The sequence below is a fragment of the Clinocottus analis genome, unplaced genomic scaffold (genome assembly GCF_023055335.1).
Source record: "Clinocottus analis isolate CAN_PGR_092001 unplaced genomic scaffold, fCliAna1.0.p SCAF_7, whole genome shotgun sequence".
In the NCBI taxonomy this organism is placed as follows: Eukaryota; Metazoa; Chordata; class Actinopteri; order Perciformes; family Cottidae; genus Clinocottus; species Clinocottus analis.
In genome coordinates this window covers 1,608,912-1,630,894 of record NW_027176229.1, presented here as the reverse complement: position 1 = coordinate 1,630,894, position 21,983 = coordinate 1,608,912, and the positions used below count along the sequence as shown (strand labels likewise).

Below are 21,983 nucleotides of genomic sequence, written 5' to 3'. Positions count from 1 at the left end.
TTGGTAATCCCATGTCTACGATGCATTATAGACATATTATGAAGCCTTATATTCTGCTTATAGCACTGGACAATTATAGGAATAAGGAATAAGCACTTATAACTATTCATGATGATTTAACCAATCATGAACTATTATTTTTAATGACCTGAGTGCAAGTTTCATAATACTGCATGATTGCTTGTCATAGTGTATTACAATTCCTATAGATGCAATGCATTATAATACTTTTATAATGCATTATAACGTGAATCTAAGTTACTATATGTGGTCAATGTTTGCTTTAATCAAAGTGAAAAAGATATAATTACATCTTTGCAAGAAAAACTTGTTTCCCTTTTTCTTAAAACAAACAATGACCTCTTACAGTAAATCATTATCACAGCCCAATGCATCATCACAGAGATGTTACTGCATTATGATACATAATTATGATATAAATATGGGAACACTGTGATCCTTGCAAAGAAAATGTTGGACCAGCATTATCAAGCATTATTAAGCATTATCACACATGAGCTTCTACGTCGTTATACAAGGCTTTATAATGTGTAATAAGTATTGTTATGCTTATAACTTTAATTATACAGTCGTCCCTTGCTAGAACGCGGCTTACCTTTCGCGGACTCGCTGTTTCACGGATTCTTTTTTTTTTTTTAAAACAGCTGCAGTATGAACGCGCATTGTGTTCGGCGTCTTGATTGGCTAAGGGACTGTACTGTACACCTTGTCAATCAATCTCTTCCATGCAGTGTCTCCTGTACAGTACAGAATACGTTCAAGACAGTGGAGCGGCGCCAGGGCAAAGAGGCATGGTCGGAGGACCTCGTAGATTGATCATTAAAATGAAATTTGTTAAACATGTTTGGAAATATTTTTTTAAATCTGTGAAAGTTTGAACTTTGACAGTGTTTAAATAAGAGAGAAATGTGAGAAAACGTTAATGCCTGCCTGAGAAAAGTGTATGAAAATGTGTGGTTAGGGGTTGTATGGCCTTAAAAAATGTATAATAATTGTAAAAAATAAAGCTGATTACTTCGCGGATTTCGTCTATCGCCGGTTATTTTTGGAACGTGTCCCCGCGATAAACGAGGGACGACTGTACAATGCTATAAGCAGATTATAACGCTTTATGAAAAAATTCTAAGCTCCCAAAACAGTTTTTAATTACATTTTTTCCATTTTTTACCAGTTTAATGCTGCTATAATTTACATCTTAAATTCCTTATGTCTTTCTTCTTTTGTGGTGTTTGCAGATCACAAGCCGAGCGTCGTGCGTAACGACTACATGCTGTGTCCAGCACCCAAGCTCTACGAAGTGGGCCAGTAAGTAGCCGTATTATTACTACATTGTTACGTTCTATGATGTAACCCGTGTTTCTATCAATGCATAATAATAGCTTAAAAATAATAGCAATCACAGGAGGCAGCGTTCCAAAAGATGTATTTACGTTTTGCTCTTGGCTGGCGGACAACGGGGAACGTATGTGTGACATTTTAATGACGGCCGTCTCAAACCGGACCGCAAAATAGAGTTAATATTTATCTTTTAAATATGTTTTTTTTTTTAACCAGACGAACCCAAACGCGATGAAGCCTTTTTTTAAATGATGACATTTAAATAACTACATTTTATGCACACAATAAAATGCAAAGCAACACATCGCAACAGTGTGTTCTGGTGTGAAACATGTCCGGATTTGGAAATCAAGAAGCTCATCATCACGTCCTTCCTCTTCTGGAACCCTCCCACACACGCATCCACGCACGCACGCACACACACACACACACACACACACACACACACACACACACACACACACACACACACACACACACACACACACACACACACACATCCTCTCTCGTACTTTTCTATTTCCCCTTTTCTTTTGTTGTCTTTGTCGCTGCTTGCGGTTCAGTTTACGCGGCGTCTCTCATATTCAGATAAAGACGTGTCGATCCGCTCGCTTCCTTTTGTTCTTGTGTGCACATTTTTTCTTTTGTGCAAACAAACAACTCCTAAATCTATAGATTAGCTGTATGTTAAAACAGTAGACGCAGGGATGAGGAGTTTGGTGTAAGCGTAAAAGACGCAGTAAACATTGTCGACAAAAAAAACAACCCAAAAACAAGCCATACATACAAACCCACCGAGATTTAAGTGAAAACAGTGCAAACATGCATTTATTCCTGGCTGCATAGCTATTGTTTGATTTTTAACGTCATCTCTTATAATCCCAAACCATAACAGATGATCGCTCAGGCGTTCGAGGCGGAACAACAGATTTTAATGTCCTTGCTGACTCCAATCCAATCAAAAATGTATGATTATGAGTGCCGCTGGCTCCTGGAGGTCCTTCAGCTCTAAAACAGATTATGTATCATACGGCGAAGCTGAATCGGCTCCAGTTCAACTCGAACCTCACCTCTGATAATCCGCTCGGTCTGAAGTTCCAACCTCACCACAACATGTTTATGTGCCAGATGCTGACCGGAGGCGCTGCAAGAGGAGCTGTTTAGTGGCATGTATGTGCATAAACGTACAATACACCTGCGTATTGATGCGTGTGTTGGTCGATTTGATGCACCTGTTGCAACTGTCTGAGGAGACTAAATAAAGATTATAGACTCAAATTTACTGACTAATTTGCCGATCACACCAAACGCAACTCTCAAACACGTCGCTAGCCAAACCATTGATTTCCTATGGTACGGCCTTTCATGCGCGCCTTTTAAACGCTGCACATCTCATTTTTTCTGGCTTTTTTTGGTGCAATTAAAAGTTAAAATATTATATAGCTCATCAATGTCACGCTCCGCTAAAGCAGCCAATCGGATCAAGCAAGAGGCGGGCTTTAATCCTTCCTGTTTTCGTGTGGTATGAACAGCTGGGAATTATATTCTAATTATAATATTAGTGGTATTTAATGACGAAGAGCTTCACAATTCTAGATTTAAACACTACTCTACTGCTCAGGAGACGCTGAACTGACTCATGCTCAGCTGAAATTCCAACTGAAAGCACTCGTCATCCAGACACTATTCGCGGAATAGATGGTATTCGGTGAACCCTTTTTTAAAAAACTTTTTTAAATTTTATATCGTGAACCCAAAAACTCCTCTTTTTTAGGACTTTTTCCTCCTCCTCCTCCTCATCCCACAACACAGCAAGGGCAAGAGCAAGTCGTCTTCCTCAGGAAATCCTATCAAAACTCTCCAGCGTTTTCAATGTGAATATTTCTGGTTTCTTTTCCTCTGTGCCAGTAAAATGAATGTCTTTGAGTTGTGACGAAAACCAGACATTTAGAAGCCGGCGTCGTGGCTTTTATCGACCAAACAAGTCATCTATCAATCCAGTAACTCTGCAAATTTATTCCCAAAATAAAGTTCAGTTGTTTAAGTGTCGATTATCTATAATTGTCGGTCACTTTGCATTCTGACACAGATTTAAAGATTTTTCGGCCGTAACAAACACGTTACAACGACAGTAACTTTTTAAAACCCACGGTGGTGGTTTGTGCGTCCCAGACTTCTCTCTGTTTCCTTTTTCCTCACAAGCGGCTCACTGCTTCTCCTCCAGCTGCTGCCATAGTTCCTACGGTCGACACGTCCTCCAGCTGGCAGGAGACTCGCACAATGCCACGGGATCTCAGTCACCTGTTTCCTCTCTCACATCGTCGATGTGGAGACTTCTTGCTCCTTGTTCTCTTACCCCACCCTTCCAGAAACCATTAGAGCGAAACAGGATCTGACATCTTTCGCCCGCATCTTTCGATGCGGGTTGAAAAACATAAACTTGCGCCTGTAAAACACTGGGCCTACAGTGGCCGCTCCGGAGCCCGACCATTTGCAAAAGACAAAAAAAAAAGAGGCCCCGCTTAATTAACTCTTGGCTGCTGACGGTGACCCATTAAGTAGTTAGCTGGTGCGGGCGGTGAGTAAACACATCTGCTGGAGGGGCTCTAAAAGGATGTGCGACAGATGCGGCCGTTCCCTTTTCCTCGCTCGCCATTTTAAATAATTCAGCACGCGCTGACAATCCCCCGCACCCAGGACCACCTGCATGGAACGGCGGAGCCCTGGAAACTTCTCCATCTCCGTCCATCTGTCATGCCTCTGCTCCCCGCCGCCGCCGCCGCTACCGGGGCGCCGCGCACTAACACGGCTCTGCTCAGCTGGAAGGAGAATCGGCACATTGCTCCCGCCTCTTCCCCTCCTGTGGTGTTTTTTGGGAGTTTTCACCGTGTTTTGTTGCACGCGAGAGGCCTTCCCCTCACCGCTACTTGAGTCTCGACCTCTTTTCTTTTTTTTTTTTGACGGGGGAACATGTTTCAGAGGCGGCGCTCAGCTGCGAGCTTCCCGCCCCGGCGGGAGAACCTCGGCTCGGAGCACTCGGAGCCTCCGTGTCCAGGAATCGCGGCGTCCTCGGTCGGCCAATTGAGCCGTGTAGGAGCACTCACGGCGGAGGCATCATCTGCGCCGACAGCTGCGGCATCAGGCCTGAAACACTGGCATCTGCTGGCGCCCTTCCCCATCTCTCTACCCCCCGCTCTACCCCTCTGCGTATCCACATTAGGAGACCCAGAATCCCCTACTGGGGCGCCGATGGAGAGGTTAAGTGGCTGCGCTCTTGCAGCAGCATGTCCTCACCTGGTGTTTTCACAAAAACGGTGGAGGGCAAACAAAATACGTGTGAGGGGGGGAGGGGGGGGGGGGGGGTTCGTTGACACCTGCTTTATGAAGCAGGTACAGTAGCTATCGACAATGCTCATCAATAAATAAACAGGGTCGTCCCTGGGCCACTGCTACTCCCCCTTCATCTGCTCCAGTGGGGAACGAAGACGTCCATGTCGTGGGAAAGGAAATGTTGGATGGTGTATTGGCCCTTTTTGATTGAAGGAAGCGAATAGCGAAGCAGCGGCGGATCAGAGATGTGCAAAGTCGAATGATTCAATGAGACAATAAGGTTTAATAAGCTGGAACCTATAATTCAGCGCTTCATAAACATACATGATGAACATTCTTCATGGAATGTGTCACCCGCAGAATGAGCATTCATGTATTCATTTATTCACTCTTGGTTTCGTTGTAACATCAGTTTACAAACTCTCTTCACGCCCCATTCGTCCAGTCTTGTGCTCACGACTTCACTAAAACGTACAACCGCCGCATGCTTGTGCAGCTTGTGCATGACACAGTAGTAGCATAAGGGTCTATATATGTGTGTGTGTGTGTGTGTGTGTGTGTGTGTGTGTGTGTGCGTGTGTGCGTGTGTGTGTGTGTGTGTGTGTGTGTGTGTTCTATTCCGTTTCCATCAAGATTTCTTTGCCTTTTAACCAGCAGTTAAGGCCTGGAAGTACCCAGAAAGTCTGAAAAATACAAAGGATTTAGTTGTTTCTTTCTCACCTCTTTTAATTATTTTGTGATTAATCTGAAGACCTTTTGAAAGCAAACTTTATGTCACAAATAAATCCGTTTGTTAATGATAATTTTTTTTATTTCTGTACGATCTGAAAATGTGTCAGCAATCAGTCGTGTCAATCCTTTCAAATCATTCTGCTTTTGACAGAATCATCACAAAATATACAATAATTAAGACCCAGTAAATCAGTTATTTGCCCAACATGACAAGAAACAAATAGAGAGCTGGATTTGTCAGACAAAATAGATCCAGGAATCAAAAACTGTATCGGAGAATATTCTGAAAGGAGTCGTCTGTTCCTTTTTTAAGTTTCCAGCCCCAGAAAGTCTCTTTATTTTTAATCAGTCCGTCTGTTAGATTGCTCGTCACTCTTCCCAAATGGCGGACGTCTCTCTCTGGAACTCCTCCGATATCCGGGCCCCCGGGTCTCCTCAAGGGGGCCTCCATCAGAACCTCTGCCACACAAGCCGGGATGCAGAGTGATGACTCCCGGATGCTGAGCGACAGCCCCCTACCTCTCGCTGCATATGCTCTGCCGTGAATTATTCAGCCTCCTCAATTTTCACATCTTTAAGGGAAGTTTGAAAGCCATTAGCGTCGGCGTCGGCGGGACGGCTCCAGCTGCAGCGCGTCGCCGATGCTCAGCATCACGGCGGTGACAGGCTACATACAGCGAGTCCGGGAGCCCCAGACTGGTGTCCCCGGGAGCTTTCTCCCCAAAAGTTTGACTAATCCCTCTCTGTGACAATCCACCCTCCCATTTCTTCAAACATAGTCGGCGACCCACTGAGCGGCTGCAGCTCTCACCTCATCGCCGTCTCGCTCACTTAAGTTGAATGGCGGCGAGCGTTGGTTTGAAATAATTCACCCGGCTCCGGTGCTTCGTCTCACTGACCCTCTTCATTGCCTGGTGGCGGTCGTGTGATGGCCTCCCATCACTGTGGTGGTGCAAAAAAACAAAAAGCAGAATTTCAAGCACAAATGTTTTTGGTGCGCCGTCTCCAGATATCCATCAGATTGTTTACGTTCCTTCAATGGGAACGGTATCGTTAGGATGTCAAAGCTAGTCCTCGCATTGATACTCTTATCAGTTATTTGGGATTATTTAGTTAGAAAGTAAACTGAATAAGGAAAACAATCGATATTGCTTCATTATTCTTTTATTCTTGAGCGGCAATACAAGAAGTTTCAAAAAAGAGACAGAGAGAAATATAAAGATGAGGATGAGGAAATCTCTTAAATAAAGAACCGATATCAGAACCGTTAACTCCGGATGCAGAGCGGGTGGTCTTCCGGTTTGATCCTCGGCTCCATGTTGGTCTTGAATGCTGAACAACATAGAGTGTTATGCATCTCTATCATCATCTTCCAATCTCTTGTTTGGTCCACGCGCACACTTTAAAACATTTAAAACAGATTTCTAATCATTCTTTTGTTAAACCTTCCTGGAAATAAAAAAGGATCATACATGACTTACTTCCGCCGACTCAACAGTAACTCACTTATTTAGCATTGGTGTCTCAGGGAGGGAGCGAAAAATAAAGAAAAGCCTTGCTGGTTGGGTTGTGGTGCGTTAAAGATGTTCAGCCATGTCGGACGGGAGGGGTGTGGGGGGTGGGGGGGGCGCGTCAGAGTAACTCGCTTGGGAGCTTTCCTCCTTCACACGCCGAGGTCCACACCTCCAGCTTGATTAACAACCTGCCCGCTGTAAGCGCGGATTGAGGGTGTCAGCTAAATTAGCCTCTCCCCTCACCCACTCAGCACAAGCACTTAGTTAACATGCAGAGAACCTGCGACGGGCTGCAGGACTACAGGGCTGCAGGACTACAGAGCTGCAGGACTACAGAGCTGCAGGACTGCAAGGCTGCAGGACTACAGCGCTGCAGGACTACAGGGCCGCAGGACTACAGGGCCGCAGGACTACAGGGCCGCAGGGCCAGGGTTCTACTGCTCCACAGAAAGGGAGTTTTTTATGGGTTAAATCAAACCCGCTCTTAAGTCATAAATGATGGGGGGCTGCATACACACAGGGGGGTCGCAGAGGATTTTGTTCGGGTGAATAGATTTGCAGGATGCCTTCCTTTAGTTTTGCTATTCATGGTACAGAGTGTCACACTAAGGGGGCTCTATTGGAATAAATGGGATATAATATTAAAAGGTACTTTACTTGGAACCTGGATGAATCTGCTGCGGGGACGGGAACACACAGGGGGTCCTAACCGGTTAGTTTGCATCCCCGTTTTTTCTGATAGAAGCAAATTGGTTCTGAACTAAAGAGATAAAGAGTTTTCAAATCTTTTTAGAACTTTAATCCCTCCCCAGGAAAAAAAAAAATATTTGAACCACTGATATGTTTAGTTGAAAATGAGGAGTTCCCTCTGTGATAATCTTTCCAGTCCAACCTCAGTGTACCTCAATCAGACGGCCAGTCGCTGAAAAACAACAACAACAGATATATAAGTGGAGACATCAACAAGTTAAGAGCGTCAAAGTTGACCTGTTTTTATTTTAAACTGTATTTAAAATATTTAGTGTCGGGTAAAAAAATAAAAAACAAAAAGGTGCAAAAGGAGTCCGTTTGGAATATGTAGCCTCCCCCGCATAGTAATGGACACACGCTCATCTGTTCGGAACCGCGGGAGAGTCGGCGGCCCACGGCGCTGCCTCAGGGCGAATCCAAAGCAAAAGAGATCTCTTGTTATTATTCTGCGGCTCAGGTTTTTTTCATTTCATGCCGGCCTCCTCGGATTTTCCACCGTACACACTCGCCACAGCTGCTGGCCACACACACACACACACACACACACACACACACGCACACGCACACACGCACGCACACAATGCACACTTGCTGTACTCCTCTTTCCCTCCCCTCTTTTTCTGTTAGATTTTTGCCGTTCCATATCCTGACTTCTCATTAAACTCGCGGTAATTGGATTGGGCATAATGGACATATGGAAATTGCGGTGCCGTTCATCATTAGTTTTTTTTTTTTTTTAATTGCGCCCGTTTTTGGGCGTTCACCCCTCCCCCCTAGACCTCTAAATAAGTTGTAGGCCTCGTTACTGCTGGGCGGGTTACTTCCTCCGCTGACGGCTCTGGTTATGAGAGGACTTCCTGCCGAAACCCGTTGTGTTTCTTGACTGGCTTGTTCATCATCCTTCAACTGGGTTTTGCCTGTGAAACAATATGATGTAGCTCTTTTACTCTGCCACAGGAAGTCTGAAAAGATGTTTTTTGTAGAACCCAACAGATGTATGAGCTTTGAGGAAATTACAGATGATGGGGGAAAAAAAGTCTTATTCAATTCAACTGTTGCAGGTTTCAGGGCTCGATTGGGCAACAATTCTCTGATTTGGTTTGCACAAGCAAACGGCGAAATCGGCTCTCCAAAATAGATGATTTTTTTAAACTTTTGTTGCATTTCCATGCAAGCACCGTAGTCGTCTGTTTAAGAGACGACGACACCGGATCAACTTGACTTGTGCAACTGTGGGGTGTAAAGTTTATGATTTTATGATTTCACTGACGAGAAGAACCAAGTGAACACAAAGAGAATTATCCCCGCCATCTTTGAGCTGGATGTAAAATTATACAGTAGTTTGTGTTTTAAGGACATAGAAAAAGTGCCGTTTAGTTTACTGAAATGAAGTTTTTATTCTTTTACAGTCACTGTCGGTATCCTAATTATTAAAAATGACAATAAGGTCACTAAAAATGGCAACCCAAGCTGGTTTAGTAGTCAGAGTTGAGGAAATTGTAACTAGTTTCCTTTACTTTACTGATGTAAACAGTTTTTTATGAATTGTCCCTTTAATAATGATCCCTCATATTTCAGTTGTTAAAGAGTTGTGACAAATATATCTATTGTTATTATAAATTATCTACTGTTTGTGTTCCTGAATTTATTATTTTTTATCTATGAAGATATGATAGACACAGGTTCTTGTTTTTATTTATACATTTTGTCCACTGATGTGACCAAAGGAAAAACGCATGATGCAGATAAAAATACAGATGTAAAAAATTACCCCCAGAGATATAAAAAAAAGATGAACTGATACAGAATATACAAGAGGAAATTCAAACACAGTCAGATAGAAAGGCAATCATTATAAATACTTAATGTAGATTAAATACTGGCACGGCCTAAAATGATAACTTTGTCCGAAGCTCTTTACAGTTGGTCCACGTTCACCTGAAGGCAGTGAGTTGTGACTGCTGGAAGGAGGAGGAGCTCTTCCTTGTTGAGTCACACGCCTTTCATTTTACAAACAAAATCACATAAAAATGCTGCGTAGAATAATGATTTCTGCGCCTGCTGGCGTAAAATCAAAAAGCTAATGTTTTATGTTCAGTTCTTAGAATTTAACAATTTGATCTCCTCCGCTTGTTTGCAGGACGATGGATGTTCTCATCAGCCTGAACCATGGCAAGTCCTTCATCTCCAGCGCCTACACCATCAGGGCCACCACATGTGTAAGTGTGAGCTGCCCAGAATCTCTGAACCGAGAGGACATATACTTTATAACAGTGTGTCTGTTTCTTTAAGAGCATGTTTATCATGTGACGCAAGCCTTTTTTAATTTTAATTTTCATGCGAACAAAACAGAATCATTGAAAATAAATTGTGAATAAAAAAGATGAAATATCTTCCATACTTTTACACCTTTTTAAAGGGATATGTCATCCCACAAAATGACCTTTTTGTATTTCAGTTACAGAGTGCGTGTTCACCTCAAATTCTCAATAAAACTCATTGTTACAAAGAGAGGAAAAAAGGAGTGAATGCAAAATAAATATATGAAAACATCTGTTTTACACACTCAGACTTGTATTATATGTCACTCAATGAAGTGTAATCCAGGTCTCATGCATCCAGTCGCATGCTCACACACACAATTAAAATAACTTAAGGAGTCGATACTCGTCCATACAAGTTCACTTCAACTGTCTAAATCAACATTTGTAAATCCCGTGATAATAAAAATGATAAATAAACCTTGTAATAATAATCTTCTTGCCATTTAGTTGCCTTTATTTGTTTTCATATCATTATCATTAATTGTTTTAACCAAGTTCCACTTCCAGAAGATTGTTTTAATCTTCATCTTCATTTTGTTTTCTGTTCAATGATTTCGTCGTCTCATTTCACTGTTTCATTTCACACAAAACGTGTTCATTTTTCCGGATGAATTCAAATCCTTTAATGCCTTTTTGTTTGCCCTCTTTCCTCCAGTCGGACGGCCTGGTGGTGGCCATCGTGTTCCTGGTGCTGCTGGTCCTCGTAGCGCTGGCCCTGGCATGGTGGTTCTGGCCTCTTTGCTGCACACTGGTGAGCGTCGCTACATCACATGTTCACACATTCATCAACTCATACGAGCCATTCGTATTTATTTTTGCCTGCAAAAGACAAATTGGTATCGACCAGCTGTTGGCTTTTAAAAGAGGAAGTCTCCGTCCAACATCTATTTGACCTCCCGTTTACCACGATTCATCCGCGGTGGCTGAGCAACAACCCGCGGAGGAAGAAAACCCTTTAAAACAGGAAGTGGGAAACCTACACCCTGCACATGGGTGTGAGCAGTTCTGAGAAGAGATGAAGTCACAAACTGTGTCTATACAAAAACTAAGCGAGAAGTGGGGGAGGAATGTGAGTGACAGAATGTGTGAACGTTTAACACCATCTCTTGTTTGCTCAACCTACCTGGGGACTGAAGTGGATAATAATAATCACAGAGATTATTTGTGGTTTAATCACATCTGAGTCTTTCATGACGACACTCCAGCTTGAAATACTTACTCTGTTTTGGTAAACACAACATTTTACTAATCCAGACTATTTCATTTTCGTACTCCTCCTGTTGTCATGATGTTTCTTTGGCGTTTGCAAACTTCCTCTGTTCGTCAAGAATGGAGGCGGGGTCTAAATCTGTGTTTTGCGTTGCTGAATCAGAGAACGGACAAAATATAAGGAAGTTCAACAAAAGCTCTTGTTGAATCTCTGGCACCAGATAAATTTATGTACAAAGCTATTTCTATTACAATAAGCACATATATGGCTGAAGAAAAATGTTTTTTTTTACTAATTATTGTGTTGCTTTAAACCGAATTGCCAAAAATGTTGACATGATGAATACATTGAGTTAAAGAGCTAAAGAAACGTAAGTATTTCTGACCAAAGATGCACCAATCAAAGTGTTTTTTTAAACATCATCGTGTTTGGGGTTTGATCACATTTGATACCTGGTGCCAGAGACATAAACGGCAAAACAACAAACCACCAACCGTCATAACGGCCCAACTCAATCCAGTGAAGCAGTTGAGAGGCAAAGCGCCACAGAGGGAAACGTCTCTCGTGTGAACTGTTTCTAACTTGGGCAGGAAACGCTGTGTTTACAGAAGAAGCTGATTGAGAAAATACATTTTAAGGCCCTTAAGGTTAAAAGAGATGGCGAAAACAGGCCAAATTTTTGCCTTAGTAAACCTCATCATACCTCATTGACCTTTAATCTGTGTGCGTGCAGGGAGCGCTTGTTGTGCTGTTTATGGTCCCGGTGCTGTTTTGGCTAATTGAATCCGACCTGAGGAGTTCGGATGGAACTTCGCACGCTCGTCTTCTAGTAATCTTCATGAGCCCTTTTTTTTTCTTAGTGTTGACAAATGTACGGTGGCTCTGAGTAGTCAAACGACTCCTGAAACCTTTTGATGGATGCGGAAAAAAAACTGAAAATTTAGCCTGTTCTGAAAAACTGTAATAATAATAACGGAGTTAGCGCTAACTATTGTTACCTGCTCAACATTTTCAGTTTGTATCATTTTTCTTCTTCTTTATTCTTAGCAACCCGCTCATCAGGTCACTTGACCACGTAAAGTTAATTTGTGTGCCGAAACCTGACTGAGTTTCCTGTAAAGGCGGTAGTTTGTTGCTGGACTTTTTAAAGGTTTTAGTGCGATATCCTACGAGCCGCTGCGTGGCGACATAGTGCACAGTTTTTATTCCTTTAACAGCGCCTCTCGTGGACAGAGCAGGTGATGTGTTTCCTTGCAACGGATATGGAGTACAAAGAAATGAACAAAACGCATTAATATCGACTTGAGTTCAGAGGCTGTGGTGATGAAAGAGAATTTGTCATGAGTGTGTGTCTGAATGTGGAGGTCAGAAAGGTCATTCATGCATTCCACAGATCACATGACATTGTTCCCCACGTGAACAGGTGGGAAATTAACAAAAAAACTCTTGGAAGGTAGTTTTTCTTTCATGGATTCATTGTTGTTTTTTTTTCTCATCTTCCCCCCTTTTGGGGACAACCCTCCTCCCCCCCGAGCCTTACCCACTTAACCGTTTACAAAAATCCACAGCAGATTATCGTTTGGGGCTATGAGAGAGGGGCTGCAGATGGTGCGCCCTGGTTTATTTTTCTTTTTTCATCTACTGGGATCTGTTAAAGGCAAATTCAACCCCCCCCCCCACCACCACCACCCCCGTCCGTCGTCGCCGCCCCTTAAATGATAGACGTCACCTGGCTTTGTGGACCTGAAGGGAGCCCATCCAGGATGAGATGGAAGCATATTTTGGAAAACCAACAAAGGCATTAAAATGTAAACCCCCTGCAGCATGTCTGGCCGTGGACGTGTTTGTCTTGGTGGAGGGAGCTGCTGTTGTCTTCCATCGAGGGACGCGGCAGAAGAGGAGGGCCATGTGTGGCTTGTTAATATTTAAACCCCCAGTCTGCCAGCTTTCTGCAGTCAGGATGACACACACACACACACACACACACACACACACACACACACACACACACACACACATGGCCAACCTCTTTCCCACAATCCCTCTCTCTCGCTGTGTGTCTCTCTCTCTCCACATGGAGTGATGCCAAAAGAGAGGTCACACAAGCTGTGGAGTGGTAATTTCTTTGTTTATAATTTGTTTTGGAAATTAGGCTCGGAGCGGCGTGGCCTCCGGTTCAGATCGGAGAGTTCTGGAGTCACAGTCCTCCCGTTCTTCCAAATCATCACTTAAATTGTGATGCACTCTGGGACACACTTTCAACTTGGTTGGCGCATAATATGTTAATAATCTCTTGATTGCTTCATATTATTTTCATAATAAGTCGTGAGCACTGCTCTCCGGTCTTCTTTTGTTTCTGTTGCTGTCCGAATTACGTTGAAAGAGATAAAACAAACAGTTCATTGCTCCCCGGAGGACGTTCGTGGGCCAGAATTTGGTCGAAGATGACAGCGGAATGACAACAAAAGACAAAAGAATGAAAATACAATAGAACAGTTATTAGGTGTGAAAGAAGTACACCTAATAAATCGGCAATGAATCAACAGAAAAAATTGATTACAACAACAAAGATAAGATACAAGAGTAAAAATATGAGAATTATAAGCGGTAATGCTAACACCAGTTACATTTAATGACTTTCTACCACTGATGAGTTTGTCTAAATTTTCCAAATATGCTACCTGCCACTGATCCGTCCCGATAATCCTCCCGAAACAGCTTGACGCCACACGGCGTGAGCTGGACGTTGGGAGCGAACGGATTACAGAGTCCATTTTTTTCCGCAAGCGTCCATATGGGTCGCCGACGCCCACAACTCCCCCCCCCCCTCCCATAGAGTCGTGACAGCGGTGGTCGAGCCGCCGGCCTCTGGTTTCAGGCGGCGGTGTGTCCCGCGGTTCAGGTTCTTTAATCACGCCGGCCCGCTTCCAACATCTGTCCTGCCAGGTAGCTGCAGAAAGAGAGCAGCAGCAGCCGAGTCTCGTCATTTGTATAATGCTTTTATTTGTCCCACAATATGTCCCGGAAATCTGCTGCGTAATTACTTAATAAAAAGAGATCATCCCGATGGCGCGAGGTGTGGCTGCGGCGACGTCAATCAGCGTGCGAAGCGCCGGCTAGCGGGCCTTTGCTGGATTTGCATCCAGCCAGTTCTGTGCGTGTGTGTGTGTCAGAGAGCGATTAATTAACCCTAATTGATTATTTTTCATTATTCTAATGACAACAGTATGATGGTGTATCCCCAGCGCTTTAACGGTAAATGAAACAGCTGCTAGGATCTATGATATGCCGTTATCACATCGCTCGTTTCTTTTTCTCCGAAACCAATTTAGCAAATGCAGCGAGCGGCCATGACTAATGGACGAAAAGGCCCCGCCGTCAGGTTGGAGGGGAAAAAAACCTGCAATTATATGTGCAGCATATATTTATAGGCCAAATAGTGACCAACGCCAGGAACTTCCTTTTTATTATCATTTAATCTTCAATAAATGTGATAAACGTACTGTTGTCCAGAAACAGTTCAGAACCCAAAAGTATTTACCTTAAAACCTTATCAAACGGGAAAAAACCTCACATTGGTGGAGTTTGTTTTATCTATGTATGTGTGTGTGTGTGTGTGTGTATGTATATATATATATATATATATATATATATATATATATATATATATATATATATATATATATATATATATAACCTCGCATCATGATCCCTCTCACAGATGGTTTCTCCAGCGATCCCGGCAGGTATAAAAAAAGAAGGAAAAAGTTGTCTGTCAGAATGCGAGGCGTCTGACTGACACCTGACAAGTGTCGCCGTCAGGCTGCTCTTTGCTTGGCGATGCACATCTGCAGGAACCCGGTGGAGGCATCTTGTCCGTGAGTGGAATCACATTGTGGACAACCTGCTCCTCGGATGCCGTGTCAGCCGCCGTTGTCACGAACAATGCCGCCGGGCCGGTCACTCTGCTGTGGCAGAGGTGGGCAGTTATGCTTTTTTTTTTTGTATTTTGAATTCCCCCCTCCTGTGTGTGTGTTTTCACTCATCTCTCAATCCACACGAGAGGTTGGGGGGGCTTGGAGCCGAGCCCGAGCCTCCTCCTCTGCATCTCATCGGAGCTAATTAACTCCTTAGGACTTTATGATTGGGGGGAATTGCTCGGGAGCGCTGAACCCCGTCCAATTAATTAAGGGCTAAGCGGGCGGCACGACCCCCCCCCACCACCACCACCACCATTACCTTGTCAACAAGTTGGTTTTCAGGTTTTCCTTATTTTGCACTGGGGTGCAGGAAAAGGGGCGTCGGGGGGGGCTTGATTTTGGTTTACAAGCACAGCCTCTTGTAATCAGTAGTCAGCGGCGTCTCTGCCGAGCTGCAAGCTCAGGGACGTCTCTGTTTGACTCAGTCACCTGTCACGAATCACCTCCATCAGCCACGGCGAGGCTTGTCTTGACAAAGCTCCAGTGTGTGTGTGTGTGTGTGTGTGTGTGTACACGGATGCATCCCCTGATGGACATTGTGCTGACGCTCTTTTTGCTTTTTTTCCCCTCTTGTTTATCCAGGTCATCAAAGACCCACCACCGCCTCCTCCACCTTCCCGTCCTCCGCCACCTGTGAGTACATCGCTGTGGTGGAGTATATAACGCTCCTCATGCTTACTTATATCACATTTTTATATATATTATTATTATTATTATTATTATTATTATTATTATTATTATTATTAAAAATAAACTTTGATTTTATTCCCACTTCTGTGTTTGAATTTGAAGGGATTAGCCTAGCTTAGTATAAACTCTCTAAACTCACACTGAAACCATGTGTGTCACTTTCTGTGTGCACAAATAAACCATATAGCGTGTGTTAAATAATGAACTTTAGAAGATGCTGGTAGGGGGATCAAGAAAAAAGTCAAGAAAGAATGTCCAATAATGTCTGACTGCTTATTTTATAGAATGGTTGAAAAGTAGCAGCTCCTTGTATTATAAACATCTGACTCGTATCTCTAGATTGTATCAAGGAAATCCTTTGAGGAAACAAACTCATTATTTAGTTTCTTCCTTCCAGACGAAAAGACGTAAATGTCTTTCCTGTTGAGAGGAAGTGCATTGATGACCTTCCTTTTGTCCGTGCGGTAGAGTTCACACATCATTGTTCATGACTGCAATGCGCCTGTTTCTCCGCTTTTTTGTCTTCTGAAGGAGCCGGAGCCGCTGCCCAAGATGAAGTGGCCGACCGTGGACGCCTCCTACTACGGAGGAAGAGGAGCAGGAGGGATCAGACGCATGGAGGTTAGAGCCCTCAACCCTTCAACCTGCCGACGTGTTGCATCAAACACTTTTAATTACCATCACAAAGTCACGTCTCTTCCGTCCCGGTGGACACACGAGTCTCTTTGAAGATGTATCTGTGTGAAACCATTTTGACCCTCTGAGACACAACATGTTTTATGGCTTTTAGCATTTGTTTTTTTTTCGCTTTTTTTTTTGCTGCTGTCACATTTTAATTGCCGTGGAATCGTCTTTCACTCCCTTATAAAAGACCTGCACCTTTTACGCCAACGGAACAATCGTGGCTCAAAGGAGAGGGAACTCAAACGTTTCTTTTGTGCACTTGTAAAGCCTCAAATCTGGTAAAAAAGTAAAAACAATGGAATCTTTATGAACAATATGTAATCAATTGCTACCAATTTTGGGAACAATAAATTGAGGCTCCACATGTATATATATATATATATATATATATATATATATATATATATATATATATATATATATATATATATATATATCAGCTGCTGGCACCTCAGTCAGAGTTTTTACAGAGTTTTTGGTCTCAACTGAGTCACTCGAGTATAGTTTTTCACGATATGTCATTCTTTCGAGCTTAGATTCTGTGGTTTCTTTCTAATTCGAGCGTCCTTCACACGTGTGATGCCTTCAAGGAATGCTGGAAAGTTCAGATAATAAGTTTGGCTTCAACAGCTTGTCTTCTTCTTCTCTCTTGGCGATAAAAAAAAGAAAGAAAACAAGCCGTTCATGTTTTCTTAACAACATTCAGACATCTTTTATTCTCAAATATTTCCAACAACAGTGAACTGAAATCCCATAAAAAAACGAATCCCAGACAGCAGGAAGTGACTCACGTTATCATGTGAACCGGCACCATGTTGGGAGAAAACCGCTGACGGTCCGTGTTCTCTCTGAAGCTACAAGTTTGTGGAGTTACACGGTCGGCAGGAGGAGGCCCGCTGTCCTCGTCAGCCCGCTGATGCCTCCGACATGACAGGCCCTGCCATCTCGTCCTTGGCCGTCCGGTCCTGATTGGATCAAGTCGTTTTGCCGCGGATGAAGGATTGAGTGCCGCTGTCAACTTGACACATCCCCCCACCCCCCATCTCAACTCCCAAACCTTGGCAGCCTCTCTTGTTATGCGCTCCTCCGAAGGGAATCCAGGTTTTCGAGGCGAGCTGCCCTCCACCTCCTACTCCTCCTCCTCCCCCCTCGCTATTTTCCCGCTTACCGCTTCCCGGCCCCGAGGAAGTTGGTGCGTTGCAGGGATTTCCCAGCATCCCCAGGGAGCTCTCTTTACTTTCTTCCCCTCCACGAGTGTTGCTCCGACTCTCATCTTACTGCGGCAGGTTGATTCTCGTCGACAGGCCCGTCTCCACTTCTGAAGCCACCCGCTGCCCCTCCCCCTCCCCTTCCTCATACCCCTTTACATCCACTTTGTAAGACACCATGCTGCGAACACCACCTCCACCTTGCCGCTTTGCCGCTGCCAATATTTCAAACGTGCGCGTGGAGCCGGTTGGTGTGACATTGTATCTTTTATTCATCGCAGCCTCCTCGCTGCTCGACGCGGCGGACCCGAGAACGCATCCCACAGATGAGTCTGAAAAGCTGTTCTATATTGTCACGGCTTAACCTACAGCTTGAAAACTGTGTCGCTAATTAATCACCTCTCCCCGTTCATGTGACTGTGTTTTTTTTTCTTTTCTTTTTTTTTTATCTCCTCCTTTCAACAGATGCGATGAATTCAATTAAAAAGCAGGACAGCTTAACGAACACACAGGCCGGCATTCACACGCTCACACAATAACACATTGTGCCACGTGTAAATGGGCTGATTAGTAAAAGCAAAAACAGGTTTTCAAGGCTGCTTCATATTCTTATGGATGATGTAGTGATAAAAGCGGTTTGGTTCTCTTCTTAAAGGGCCAGCGTGTCACATTTAGACTGCTCAGTTAGAAGAAATTGAACACATTATTAATAGCTATGTTATTATTAGTGTACAATCAAATGAAAGTAAGAATCGCTGTGTTTTCGTTGGCTAAGAATAAACCCTTTATTCAGACCTTCTTCACAGTGTTTCTATGGTAGCCCAGAAAGGGACATAACCCAACACCAGCTCGAGAGAGAGCATCTGGCAGTTTTTTTTTAGTTTTTTTTTACCTAAAATGGCTGTTATCTGGCAAACCTCTTAAAGTGTCTGTCTGTGTGTGTGTCTGTGTGTGTGTGTGTGTGTGTGTGTGTGTGTGTGCGCGTGCGTGTGCTGCAGGTGCGCTGGGGAGAGAAAGGCTCGACCGAGGAGGGGGCCCGGCTGGAGAAAGCCAAGAACGCCATCGTGTCTGTACCAGAGGACGCGGATGAGCCGATGATCAGGCGTCCTACGCCGAAGGCCGCCCCCACCTACCACCAGAACCAGAACAAGTGGTACACCCCCATCAAGGTGAGCCACCCGTGTGACTGAACGTCTTTGCATGTTTCTCTTCCAGCATTAATCGTTTTCAGTTCCTGTCCCACTAACTCAGGATCAAGGTCATGTCATTGGTTATGTAACTAAAATGGTCCGAGGTCAGAGGTCAACCTGCTTGGTCTTTAAAGCTTTTAACAGCCTCTGATAGAACATGTGGCCACTTGGTAACTTCTCTACAAAGTCCTGCTCACTTGTAGAGGAGGGTTTGTGTGTACTAATGTAAAAAAAAATACTTAAGGAATATTACGGATTTTCATCCAGGATGTGAAAAGTATTCTTAGTATTAAAAAAACAAAAATATTGTATTTGTTCAATTTCATTTATTTAAAAATAGAAGAAAAAGGCGTTGCATTTTTTCTTTTTACAATTTATGTAAAAAAGAAAAGTAACTATTTGCATTTTTACGACCTACACTCGTGACGTGTCCTGTTGTCCTGTTCGGTCTTCTCCATATAAATATCTTTTCACAAATATTTTTGGATTAATGACCGTTGATAGAATCTGGTTCGTTAACACGATTTATTTTTGAGCAATATTTTAAATTAGGTATCTAGAATAATGTGTTCTTGACGAAATACATAATGTAAGATTTTGATTTGGCTTTTTTTTCATCACATATCACGTGTCATGCGTTCAAGGAAAGTTGTAAATCAGAAGGTAGTGTCTTGTTTTTACAACCTCTGATATGATAAAGAGGATAATGTTGGTGAGTTTTAAAAGAAAAAAGTTAAAAGCAACCAAAAGTGAGTTTGTTGTTCTATTTTGTTCCAAACTTTCATGTTATAATTTTGCTTTTTTTCTTCCACCAGGGTCGCCTTGACGCTGTGTGGGCTCTGCTCGGGCGGCAGTATGACCGAGTTTCCCTCATGCGACCCACAAACGCAGACGAGGTAAGTCGGTTGAGAAAACAAGAAAGTGTGCAACTTCATTTGAGGGAAGATTCGACACACAAGCGATACAAACTATGCAGAGGCATGCGGGATGGAATAAACGTGTGTGTGTTTTACTGTAGGGTGTCTACGTGTGAGGTATGAGCTTCAGAGTTGTGTGTGTGTGTGTGTTTTCAGTTGCACAAACCTGCAGTCTGAAGGGAGTGAGTCACAGTCTCAGAGCAGCTAGTTGCATTCAGGCTTATAAATAGAGAAATTTCTATCATATTGTTGTAACTCTTCTATAAACCGCCTTTTTTTCATCCTTTCAAATCTTTTGAGTCACCACATCTACGGTTAAGAAGCCATTATTTTGCTGCGGTATTGAGGTCCAGTTCAGCTGTGTCGGTTCCAACAGTCAGTGCTGCTGTCTCTCTGCAGTGGAAGCTGCTGGCTGGAGTTCAGCGTTGCGTCGTTTGTTTCCTAACTGGGAAGACGTGACGGGGCGCGACTTTACATGGTCAAACCCTCGACTCTCCTCTACCTCCATCCCAGCAGAGGCAGAACTTCAGCTGCACTGAAACCCGACGCCACAATCCGCCACCAAGTCAGAGTAAAAGCAGATGTTTCGGTCTCTTCTGCGCTTTTCTGAGGCAGCGGTTCGTCCAACAAAACCACGACTTTATTTCTCGAGGCCACAAACCGATTTTCGTTGGCCTCTTCTTGTAAAGAAACTACGGACCTTTTGCACGATGATTCAAGTGGAAGTATTGCAGAAGCTGCACAGGACGTACTGACTCATCTGCACAGATACACTGGGCTCTTCGGCTCTTTCAAATAACTCAGCGACACATAAAAGCAACATGATGCACGTTTTATATCTTTGTATTTATTTATATGTACAAGCAGCAGCAGTGGCCGTCCACTCTGCTCTCATGACTGCTGAATATCTCTCAAAGGTCAAGGTCGCCGTGTTGTCGGTCAGAGCTCTAAACACATTGAATTAGCACATGTCGTCCTTTGTTCGTGGACTGTAAAATTGTTCCTTTTCTTTAACTTTCACCGGCTCCCGGCGAGATATTGAACCGAACAAATAGACCCAACTCCACTGAAAGGGAGAGGAGTCTGAGCGGTCCTATGGGAGGTGAGGTGTAGATGGCAGAGCGGGCAGCGGCGCCGCGGTGAGGGGAGAGTTGAGGGGATGGGAGGGGAGTGAGTGAGGGAGGAGGAAGGGAGGGGGGAGGTAAGGCAGCGGTCTTTGATGGCGGACAGGAAACCTCCAGGGTCATGAATTTTTCAGCGAGCCGCATCCGCCGGGTTACAAGGACTCGTACAGGTGTAAGGAAGCAGGTTGTCACAGACATCTGTTCAGCGCGGGGACCCGGGTGTCCATGCCACCCTCCCTCTCTCCCTCTTCTCCCTGCCAAGTGTCCACCCTCACCCCTTTTCCCTCCCTCAGTGCTGCCGCCCGGAGCCAGACTGCTGGATTGTCAGCAGATGCAGAAGAGAGAATTTTTCTTTTTTTTTTTTGGTCTCACATTTTAGCGCCCGAGGGCCTCCAACACCAAAGGTAGAGGCGGGGGTGGACACAGCTGCAGCGCCGAACTCGCCCCCAGGCACAAATAAAGAGATCTAATGCGGTTTGACTGTGTTGTCGGTGAGACCCGGGGAGCCAGGGAGGCACTTCAGAGCCGACTTCGCACGGCAACATCTGCCGCCAAGTTTTGCCGGGGATCGACTGGGGACAGCAGGTAGAGGAAGGTGGCGGGTGGGGGTGGAGGGGAGAGAGGTTGGCCTTATTCTCTTATTCTGGTGCTCAATCAGGTTCTCTTTCTTTCTTTCTTTCTTTCTTTCTTTCTTTCTTTTTTTGAACAGGCGGCGTTGTGCATGCATGAGTGTTTTTTATTTCTCATCCCCCCACACACTTTCACGAGGTATTGTTTTCTTTAAGCAGCTGTCCACACAATGTCCAAACAATGTGTGCGATGAATGATGCATCAGCATACATTAGACCTCCTACAGAAGGAGGCAGAAGAGACGGCAAAGCCAAAAAGAAACCAGCAGCACTGTGTCTGACTCCTCACACAAGCCTCTTTAAAAGTAATCTTTGCACGACCTTTAACCCTTTAAACCTTCC

The 21,983-nt window shown here is 44.0% G+C and overlaps 1 protein-coding gene across 1 annotated transcript in view; it reads left to right on the top strand.

The window, feature by feature from the left end:
* The window catches only part of antxr2a (ANTXR cell adhesion molecule 2a), a 78,125-nt gene that overhangs the window by 16,694 nt on the left and 39,448 nt on the right, over window positions 1-21,983 (top strand). Inside the window, exons 10-16 of the mRNA XM_068566868.1 lie at window positions 1,257-1,326; window positions 9,826-9,904; window positions 10,665-10,760; window positions 15,782-15,832; window positions 16,421-16,510; window positions 18,780-18,950; window positions 19,787-19,867. Coding sequence (XP_068422969.1) covers window positions 1,257-1,326; window positions 9,826-9,904; window positions 10,665-10,760; window positions 15,782-15,832; window positions 16,421-16,510; window positions 18,780-18,950; window positions 19,787-19,867 — 638 coding nt within the window. The remainder of the gene's footprint in view (window positions 1-1,256; window positions 1,327-9,825; window positions 9,905-10,664; window positions 10,761-15,781; window positions 15,833-16,420; window positions 16,511-18,779; window positions 18,951-19,786; window positions 19,868-21,983) is intronic.